Source organism: Parathielavia appendiculata, assembly GCF_033297405.1.
Source record: "Parathielavia appendiculata strain CBS 731.68 unplaced genomic scaffold N657scaffold_34, whole genome shotgun sequence".
NCBI classification, from domain to species: domain Eukaryota; kingdom Fungi; phylum Ascomycota; class Sordariomycetes; order Sordariales; family Chaetomiaceae; genus Parathielavia; species Parathielavia appendiculata.
Window position 1 is genome coordinate 107,174 of NW_026944253.1, and position 10,074 is coordinate 117,247.

General features: G+C 53.9%; 3 protein-coding genes across 3 annotated transcripts; 2 read left to right on the forward strand and 1 right to left on the reverse strand.

Moving 5' to 3' along the window:
- Positions 1 to 505: 505 nt before the first annotated feature.
- On the forward strand, positions 506 to 1,887 carry N657DRAFT_323490 (uncharacterized protein). The gene has a single exon (XM_062786813.1). It carries the CDS (start codon positions 641 to 643, stop codon positions 1,775 to 1,777), a length of 1,137 nt encoding a protein of 378 aa, XP_062642732.1. The 5' UTR covers positions 506 to 640; the 3' UTR covers positions 1,778 to 1,887.
- A 409-nt stretch (positions 1,888 to 2,296) lies between these two features.
- N657DRAFT_637667 (uncharacterized protein) lies at positions 2,297 to 2,806 on the forward strand (the record flags this gene model as incomplete). Its single annotated transcript, XM_062791525.1, has 3 exons — positions 2,297 to 2,350; positions 2,401 to 2,691; positions 2,759 to 2,806. The coding sequence occupies 3 exons, from the start codon at positions 2,297 to 2,299 to the stop codon at positions 2,804 to 2,806; spliced, it is 393 nt and encodes a 130-aa protein (XP_062642733.1).
- Positions 2,807 to 5,821: 3,015 nt separating this feature from the next.
- N657DRAFT_675226 (uncharacterized protein) lies at positions 5,822 to 8,861 on the reverse strand (the record flags this gene model as incomplete). Its single annotated transcript, XM_062795808.1, has 7 exons — positions 5,822 to 5,882; positions 6,003 to 7,268; positions 7,411 to 7,461; positions 7,742 to 8,109; positions 8,182 to 8,518; positions 8,580 to 8,692; positions 8,772 to 8,861. 7 exons carry the CDS (start codon positions 8,859 to 8,861, stop codon positions 5,822 to 5,824), a joined length of 2,286 nt encoding a protein of 761 aa, XP_062642734.1.
- Positions 8,862 to 10,074: the final 1,213 nt, after the last annotated feature.

Here is a 10,074-nt window from a genome sequence, read left to right on the forward strand (position 1 = left end):
CATGAAAGCAGTCCGGGCAACGATCAAGTACGCAATGGCGACAGAGATTGGATCTTGACGAGTGACGAGGAACGACGAAAATTGGGCCAATCACAGTAGGGGAGCTCCACTAACACTACACAGCCTCAACCAGCAAATCCCGCTTTAGCTGCTGAAGATAGGACGCTGAACAGTTGGAGAACGCAGCCTCCAAGTCGATCTGCTAAAAACCAAGTAAGAGGCAACAGTTAGTGGCGTGAGAAAGGGGAAAAGAGGAAGACGGCTAGTAAGAGTTGATGGTTGAACGTCAAGGAATTGGATGTAGTTAGCGTGCCAAGGCCCTCTAGGCTTCGCGCCTCCGGGCGAAATAAATTCCATCCATCCATCCATCAGTTAGCCGTGCGGCGGAATGTCCCAACTCCCAACAGCCCGAGTCCCAAGAAACACAGTTGCGAAGTTTGTCGTTGTTTCTTTGGGGTTGATCTGATCTTATTGCTGACACCCGACCCACGATAAACCTTCATTCTGTCCGCCTTGCCGTGGTCAATCTGCTTCCCCCGGCTGCCCAATTCCTGACTTCCATCCTCTCTTATTCATTCCAATTCTCTTTCGCCTGATGGCCCAAAAGTAAAGTCCGAAAACCCAACGGAGGGTGTTATCAATGGCCGCAGCAACCGCCACACGCTCATCCGTCTCTCCGTCGCCCTATCGGGAAGGCGTCGAGCTCCGAATTCGAAAGCACGTCCCGCCGACGCCCTTTGGCGCTGGTTACGGACCATGTCCTCGGCGCAAAGTCGGGGTCGGGCCCGATGCCACGGATGTCGACCGCGTTGCTTTCGCCATGGACAATCCGCCCTTGGAGACGGAGCCCGCGGCCACCGAAGAGCACACCTTCACCATCACCGGCTCAAAAACCCTGAGACGTTTCCACGTCGACGGCGGCGGCGCTCACGTGGTCACGGGCTATTTCGACCGAGACAAGGGCGTCGTCTGCCTGGCCAAGATCTACGACGGCGTCTACTACCCGCTGGAGAACCAAGACTCCGGCTGGGACAGCATGACCCTGGCCGACGCCGACTATGCTATCGAGGCCTGGGCCTATGAAACCATGCAGCCTGTCCAAGGGGTTGGCGCCAAGCTCGTGCCCGAGTACTACGGCACTTGGACTTTCACGGTTGCCGACCGACCCAACCGCCGGCGCTGGGTCCGCATGCTCCTGCTCCAGCTGGTGCCCGGTGAGACCGTCTTGGCCAAGATCCTCAAGGCTACTAAGAACAACAGCGTCCAGCTCTCCCTATTGCCCGATCAGGACACTCGTCTCCGAGTCCTCAAAGACACCTTCGAGGCCGCCATCTCCATATGGTGGGAGGCCGAGGTTCTCCACGGAGACCTGTCACCGCGGAACGTCATGGTCCGGCCTGACGGTAGCGTGGTCCTGATCGATTTCAACCAAGCTGTCGTTTACCCGTTCCATTATCGGTCGCATCCGAAGCACAACAAGGATGCCCGCCCACTTCCTCACTCACCCATCGAGCGCCACTGGCCCTTTGCCCCCGGCACAGGAACCTTCGCGGATCCCGGAAATCAGGGGAATCAGTGGGCGAGTTGGGTCCCCCAAAGTTGGCTCCAAAACCCGGAATTGGCCGCCGAGTGGCTGTTGAAGACATGGGGAAGTCCTGCGCCAGGCAAATACGCGCCTTTGTCCGATTACTTTTTCAATCACCCCGCCCACGCGGAGAGGAGTAGGAAGCTGCAGGCAGCTCTGGAGAAGCTGGGTCGCGAACCCGCAAAGAAATAGGGATGAAGCAGCGTTAGATCGGTTTGCAATTCAAAGACGACGACCTCTTGTTCGGGAGGCGGAGCTATCAGCTTGCGTTCCTCATCAACAGACAGGATCCGCCCGTGAGGCCGCGTTACCCCTGACACCTGAACCTTTCTGCCACGTGCTCAACTTTCAGGGTCCATATCTGTTTGGGGCCGGTGTCCTTCTTGCAGGATATCGCCACCGAGGAGGGGACTAGTGTATAGTGTATGCGCCCACCTGGCTGACTCCAAACATCCCTTTCCTCATAAATACCGGTACTTGAGACTCCGCTTTGCGGCATTTCACCCCTGTTCGGCTGGCACGGCTGTGGGCCCCATCCACACCGGCAGACGGAGGCGAGATGTGGGGGTCGTGAGAGCCGGTTCCCGGCCGAACCGGAGCCGAGAGCAAAAATCGACTTGATCCCTTGACTCCACGGCCTGGGGATTGCTTCCACTGCAACCCCAACCCTGTCGTCAATATCAAGGCGTGACCGTGTTCGCTGAGGTCGAGATGAACGGGACGCATGTGGAGAAGCCCCTGAACAGGGCAGACGAGGTCGAGCATGTAAGTATTCGCCTGGTATCCACTCTCAGGAAAACGCTAATATGAGTTAGCTCATTGACGCTGTCAAAGCTCCTGTTGTTCCCTTCATCCGGGTTGCCGACGAGGCCGTGCCATCCAGGGCCGCGGGGGAGTTGCTCCCCAATAGCCAGGGACTTGTCCAAAATGCCCTCGTCAATGCCCGGAGACCCGAAAATCTGGTTCAAGAGCTGGCCTTGAGCCTGCCAAAAGGGGAAGGTCGCGGCGAACAGGGGTTGCTCGGGGCCATCCAGGATGTGCTCAACTACAGCGTCAACACGTGGGACCAGGGGTTCATGGACAAGCTGTACGCCAGCACCAACCCAGTGCGTGCTGCAACCCGCAATTATAGGTATTTGCTGATTTTGACTCACGTGTACTAGGAGTCTTCAGTACAGAGACGTTGGAGTGCTCTTTACTCGACGCCTACTCCCAGTTTGAGAAGCGCTTGGAAGAATTCCACAGGAAGATAACATCGAGGGGATTGACTCGATCAGCATCACCTCCGGTGCGCTTCCCTCAAACAGCTGCGGCGTTACGGATTTGTCGGTAGCAGCAGTCGGAGATGGCGATAGTTTTTGTCGTTAGACAGGAGGAGAACGAGCAGATTTTGGTCCGGTGGTAGCCTGAGATGTATACTTGGCATGGTAGTTGGGTAATTGGTTACCGTGGGAACATTTATCCGGTGGCTTTTTAACGCGATGGACTTGGGTATTATGTTCCTGGGACATGGGAGATGACGGCGGCTATCAGCAGTGCGATAATGCAAGAGCACCAGTTTGGCATTGGTTCGGCTGGTCTACACTCTTCCCCGCAATGGACCAACAGAGGATCTATTCATTTGCTCAACACCGGGATAGCCAATTTGAGCATCACGCACGACTGGGAAGGCGACGTGGAATGACGGGTCAGTAACCCCGGCAGCGGGAAAATGACGTGGAAAAAAAGGACGCCATTTGGGACCCTAAGGGAAATGACCCGGAAGAAATGGACTGGGAGAAAAAAGACATAGGAAGAACATGGCTGAGCTTGGGTTGGGTCATCGGTGAGGGGCCGGTTGTGGTTGGTTTGGAGGCGTTGGAAGTCCAACAGCCACGAGTCCACTTGATGGGAGCTTGCAACGGAGGTTTCAGGGTACACGGGGGCAGCCCAAAGTTGTCAGTTCAAGGCAGTAGTGATGGTGATGGTTACAGAGAAAATTGTTTCTTGTTCCAACTGGGTTTGAGCTTCCCAGATCCCGCAACATAGCAGCGTGTTGAGACCTCTGAGCACTCTTATCACCTTGTGCACTCGGAACCGTTTGTTCCACGCTCCTGAGACGACCACACCTTCCAAAAGGAGAATTGAAGGCGACCCTTTGTTCTCCGCATATTTCAACTAGACACCAGACCGTTTCATTATTGTAGTGATTTTTTGTCGAGATAATTTGAGTTCGAGATGTCCGTTCTTGCTTGCCCAATCCTCTACAGTGCGATGTGACCTCAACGTTTCTCTGTGGGAATCTTCAGTGGGCCACACCAACATTCTCTGTCCAGCAATCCTCGCGTCGCTTGCCGGCACATCTCACGTTTCGCTAGTGGTCATGTTGGATATTAATAGAGAATCTGGTGTCCGCCGGCTGAAGACCGGGGCAGTGTGGGGTCAAAGAGACTCCGGCGGACCCGATCGGATTGCGAAGTGAAGCCACCCCACTCTCCACTTTGGAGAGGCCCCACGCCGCGGCCCGTCCCGCACCGTCAAGGCCTTGAACGTCCACCATGCACTCCTTACCCCGCTCGCGAGACCTGGAAGCTCAGCCATTCGCGTGCGCAATGTGTTGCGTGGGACGCGCTGAGCAACTAAGAGCAACGACGTGGTGTCTTCTTGTCTTGCTAAGCTATGTGAAAGGAGGAAAATCTCCGCCTGGGAGATGCAGGTCAGAGGTGGGGCTGCCTGGAGTGCTCGGCCAAGTGGCCCACACAACAGTCACGGTTGTAGGCAAGCAGCCAGGGCCATGAGTGCGGATTGTGGTGGGCTGAATGGCAGTGGTGGTGGCAACAGCTTAGTGGATGAGGTGCTCTGTACGAAGTAGATTGGATTTTTGGATTGTGGAGGAACGTCGCGATCAGCTATACAAGGGGTTCTTCCTGAAAACTGTCAGACAGATGACAAGAAAATCCAGCGCTCCCAACAATTCAATTTTTCTTGGCAATCTTCCAATCCAATCAATCCAATCCAATTCAATAATGGATTTTTTGGGCTCAATTCAATCCAATTCGGACACTGTGATTGATTGACGAATTGTCAATTATTAGGCCTGATTTTTCCCTGTTTTGGACGCCCTGGAAAACCCTGGGGGGGGGAAATACTGCCCATCTAGCCGGAAAAACAGCCGGACCGGACGCGTCGTGGGTGCCCCCCTAGTTCGAGGAGCGTTGTATCGTGATGGTTCCCCTTGGTGTTGCGTCCCCGGGTCGAGCCCGACTGTTCTACTAGGCCATAGCTGCCTCCGAAGTACCGCTATGGCTGACCTCCCCGATTGCTCAGCCACGGCTTCTATTGCCAGCGATGCTCCGACCCTCCTATCGACTGCTTCTACCGCCGGAAACAGCGCATTCTCCCGCCTTCGCCGGGCCCGCAGCATTGCCTGTAACGGTCTCAGGTAGTATATTGCAACTAGCTGATGACGACTCTACGAGTACACTGAACTTGGAGAAGGAAAGAAGAGATGTGAGACTCTGGTAGCTGGGGAGCCAATTTATCCTCACAGGTGTGCGCTGCTAGAAAGTTCAACACTGTGGGTCGAGTGGGAATAGCACATCCAGGGGGTTTGGTGGACCCGTGCTTATACGAGAGCTGGCCGAGGGTCATCGAGGCCCATCTCGGGTCCAGCCCGTTACAACACTACCTCTATGGAGATGACTTCTACGATCCGCCCGAGGCTCTCCACGGCCTGGATGAGGTAGCAGCCTACCTTGGCGAGCCTGTTAGGCCGGTGGAAGATCCGTTGCAGTGGTGGTTGAGTAACCAGGAGCGATTTCCTAGGCTGTCAAAGATGGCGCTCGACTTGCTCTCTCTTCCACCCATGTCAACGGAGTGCGAGAGGACGTTCAGCCTTGCGAAACTGGACGTGGGAATGCAGAGGCACTCTACACAGGAGGATACAATATCCAAGCTCCAGTGCCTGAAGAATTGGCTGCGAAATAAAGGTCCTTCTTAGCAGGGTTGTAATCAGGAACCTGGATGTCTGGAGAGGGCCCAGTGACTCGGTCGGCTCGGAATAACCTCACCCGGGATCATGTGACGTTAATTGCAATTCTTCAATTCAATTCAATTCTGGGGCTTCAATCAATCAATTATTCAGAAAGGCCTCAATTCAATCCAATTATGAGGCTTGGATTGGATTGATTGGATTGTTGGGAGCGCTGAGAAAATCCGATCGATATCCTCGCGGCGGCAGCGAATACATGTACTTCATCAGAAGTAATCTCGAGCCTCTTTGTAGTATAATGTTTGGTGCGAATCCATCACGTCTAACCTATAAATGTTTCCAATAGCCCACCCACTTCACTAGATACTGTCGCCATTTCCACCTTGTAACTGCCATTGAACTACCTCGCACCCACCCCTTCCCCGAAACATCAGCCCCAGTCTATACCTCTGCCACGTGCGCCACGTGCGCCATCCAAACATCTCGGCTCTTAAATGTCCTTGCAGATCAGGCAACGGTGTCTCTCTCTTTACCGTGGTACCGCTCTGACCAGGTTGGTCGGAATCCTCCTCCCTCTTCCTCTTGCCTAACACTTTCCGCTCCCCCGAGAGCTCGGCCAACGTCCATCCATCGAACCCATGCACCTCCGCAAGATGGTCCATCCAGGCTGCCCGGCTTTCGATCATAATTACACTGCCGTCTTGCCTATGGCACTCGAAGCATGCAAAAGGCCCCCGAAAGAGATCCTTGTGCTCCTTGTTGAAATGTCGCGAAAAGCTGCTGCCCGGATAGAACATGTTTTCACAGACCAGGCAACGAGCAGATTCCGTTGTCGTAAGCTTTGGCTTGGCCGATCTGACTGGTCCCTGCTCCAGGCAGCTTTTGCTTGGCAGGCATGGCGCGAACATGATGCCGTGGCACCGCTCTACGTGGTTGCTCCATTGCTCAACCCCTTCCACCATGTACCTCTCTCTGCCCAAACGGTTGCACTCGGGGCATGGAAAAGGACGGTCGAATGCCCTCTTCATGTAATGGTCGTTCTGGTTGTGCCTTGTCAAGTTGCCGCGGTAGGGAAACACAGCACAACACAAGAGGCATGTGTATTGCACCGGCATTTGCTCAGCGGCATCATGAGAGCTCTTGCTCTCCTCCAATGAGTCGATCATGGCCTCCACCTCGGTATACCGGTTTCCCAAGTAAGCAAGAAGTAGCTGGGAGAAGTGTTGGGCTCGCCGCTTTCCTCCTAGATGTTGCTCACGGAGAAAACGGCCGATTCGTGTGGCGGCGCGGTCTGCCACTTCCGTCCGGGTACGCGGCTTCGACAAGAGCGCTGTTGGCGTTGACAGATCGCTGGTCGATTGTCCAAGGGCCCTTCGCCTATCTGCCTCCTTAAAGTACTCCACTCGCCTATGCTCTACCACGAGCTTGCGAAGGTCACTTCGGCGCTTTGCATACGCAGCAAAAGCTCGTTTTGCATCCGGGTGGCGGTCGCCTTTTTCGTCCCGTGCCGTCTCGTACTCTCGTTTCAGCCTTTGCATATCGCGACGCCGCTCCAGGCGCTGCGTATCTTCAACAGTCGGGTAGAGTGGAGCGTTCTCGTCCCTCCTGGCGGTCGCGCGTCGTAGCATTTTGTAGAGCTCCTCATGTGTCCCTGCCGCTTCTGGGTCGAAGACAATCGGCATGATCTCCTTTCGAATATGTTGAGGGAGGTATCTTTGTTGGAAGCCAGGCTCGGTGTTTGCCATGAAATGCGAGCGTAGCGCCGGCGTAAGGGGCCCTGAAGAGACTTGTGAGTCAAGAGGGAACAGACGTACTTGGAGTAAAACAGACCATCGAGTTTAGAACCAGCGCCTACACGGAGGGAATATAAACGCTGAGGATCTCGGTTGCCGGCGACTTGCCATAACTGATGTCATGTTCCCCAGTACTTGGGAGTGATTGATCGGAAATATCTCGTGGCCCAATAACTCCTCTTTCCAGGGGAGCTCTAAGGATTCGACATGCTCGAGGTTCGGACGGTCAAGCATCTCGCCGAGAGATCCAAAAGGGGTGGAGAAGGCAGTGTCGGAAATAGCTTTTGTTGAAATCAAGCTGACTAGACAGAGCATCTGGCAGGGAACAAGAATGCTGACACTTCAAGCGGAATCAGTATCCATGACCACAGGATCAAGTAAGCAAGGACATACGTTGAGTGCGCAATACCAGGCTTTTGCGAGCGTGGATCTGCTGTGTGACGCTTGTCGTGAACCACCGTGATAGTTGCAGCGAGCGTCATTTCACCCAGATGGTGGGGATCCCGGACGACAAAGAGGCGAAGATCCTTAACGTTATAGCAGATCCTCAATAGCGAACCCGGTCTGAATCCAAAGCCCGCAAGGATGAGTGTAAAGTGAAGCGAGGCACGGGATTCGGGTTGACAAGGAACGTCCTCAGCCCGCGTCCAGAGCGTATTGAGGAGCACCAGGAGGTCATCGGATGTAGTCTCGACCTTCTTGAAAGTAAGCTCGGATTCTCGTATCAGACCGTATTTCTCCGCAAGGTTCTTTCGAATGTACTATACCAGGGTTAGCTCGAAGGTGCTCGAAGGTGCTCAAAATTTTAAAGTTATAAACCGCCTAGTACCTACATTGCTAATGTCCGCCACGGGTCGATCAGTTTGCTTGCCTGGATCCCACCTCAACTTCCAGAGTCGAGAATTATCAGGGTCTTCCCGCCTCTTTTCTCTAAGAACCGTATTGTCTGCGTGCGCAACGAGATTCTTCCAATGTTCGATTACGGTGTTGGTGGTGGTAATCGTCTGAACAGTCTCGTACTCTTCTTCCCCGAGGCTCAGGCGGGATGTCCGTGAGTTTTCCACATAATCGCGGAAGTAAGATTGTATAGCATTCTTCGCTTCGACGTCGTCCCGGCATAGGGCGATCCATAGCTGGCCAAAGTCCCTCTTTTTGTAGGTCTCGATGAACCTACCAATCCGTATCAGTACCTGGGATAGCAAACCAATACGTCCCACCAGCCAATACTTACGCCCGCATGGACTGCCACGCACGAATTCGCTCTTCTTGAAGTTTGCGGCCCACCTCCCGCGTATCATCGAACTGAGCGCTGGAGAACAACTCGTCGTCTTCGTCCGCTCTTCGCTGTCGTTCGTTACGATCGTACAAACTGGCGGGTTCACTCAGAACAAAACCGTGTCTGCGAGGCATTTTCCTTCGTAACCCTAGACTGATACAAAATTTGTAGGTTCGGCTTTGTAAGATTGAGATGTTGGACGTTCCGGAAGGAATCGAGGAAGGTGCTGCGGCGCATTTTTTTTTATTTTTGAAGCGGCTGGGCCGCAGCCATGAAATAGGCACAGCAAGAGCAGCGACCAGCTCTGAAACAGGCACAGCAAGAGACGGCCATCCTAACAGTCGACGGCGGTGTTGACGCCGTTTTCCAGCGTTTCAAGCTCTCCCCTACTTAAACTAGCCCTTAAAAGCTTATGTCTTGGGGTACGAGCGGTCAGAAAACAGGGGGGTTTCGGGGTCCAAAAACAAGGGCCTCTTCGCCCCTGTTACGGATGTAGTGTCGTCCGTTTGAAGAAAACGGTGAAGCTGGCTGTGCCCTAGATCCGTTCAGGCTATGCAGCAGGCGCGACACAACAGCCAATCGAGCTCTGCTACCAGGCGGCCCCCCGCCCATCAGCCGCTGGCGCACGGGCCCTACTTTGGTGGCATTTGGAATGTTCAAGGTAAGGATGGTGTCGCCGGAAGCTGCCAGAGTATGCGTTCAAGAGGCCTGCCCCTTAATCAAAGACATATCGCTATCCGACTGCGCGAGCCTGGCAAATAGGATAGCGCTAGGCGATTGAGTAAATTCGTGTACTGCTTGGGGCAAAGACGAGTTGATAGAGGAGAGCAGGAGCGGGAGAGAGAACAAGAAAGACGTTGGCGCCAAGTTGAAGACCCCACCGCAGGATCGCATTTGGTGTTTCCGGTTGGACACGATATCTATCCGTTCGGATCCAACCCGGGTAAGCCCTGAATCCAGGTGATAAGGGTACGGCGGTGCCCTGCTCAAAAACCCAAAATCTTATTTGGCTCACCCCCACCGTAAATTTTTCATTTATCCTGATATCTGCATCCACCCGCTTCCTCAAATTTCATCACCCAAACCGATGGTTCTTTTCACAGCGCCACAGCTTCCCAGCCACAATCCATCCTCACGCACTTACCTACCAAATCGCATCTGTTCAGGCGGCTGATTACTTTTCCTGGTTTCATCAAAGCAGCTTACACCAATGAACATTTTTACTCCAAATCTACCACACTCATCTTGCTGCTGTCACATTCGGTTGTCTGCTGTCATGACGTTTGCTTTGTCTAAGTTCATCGAGGAGGCGAACACAATGGAGCTCAAGCAGGTTGACCGGGAGAAATTGAAAACTGCCCTCGAGTTAACAACTTGGATTGTGAACCAGCTGCATCAGAAGCGCTATAACAAGGTAGCCGCTTACCTAGCAACCCACCAAGTATGTCCA

Coding starts and splice junctions, on each gene's coding strand:
- N657DRAFT_323490 (XM_062786813.1), top strand. CDS start 641: ATGGCCGCAGCAACCGCCACACGCTCATCCGTCTCTCCGTCGCCCTAT.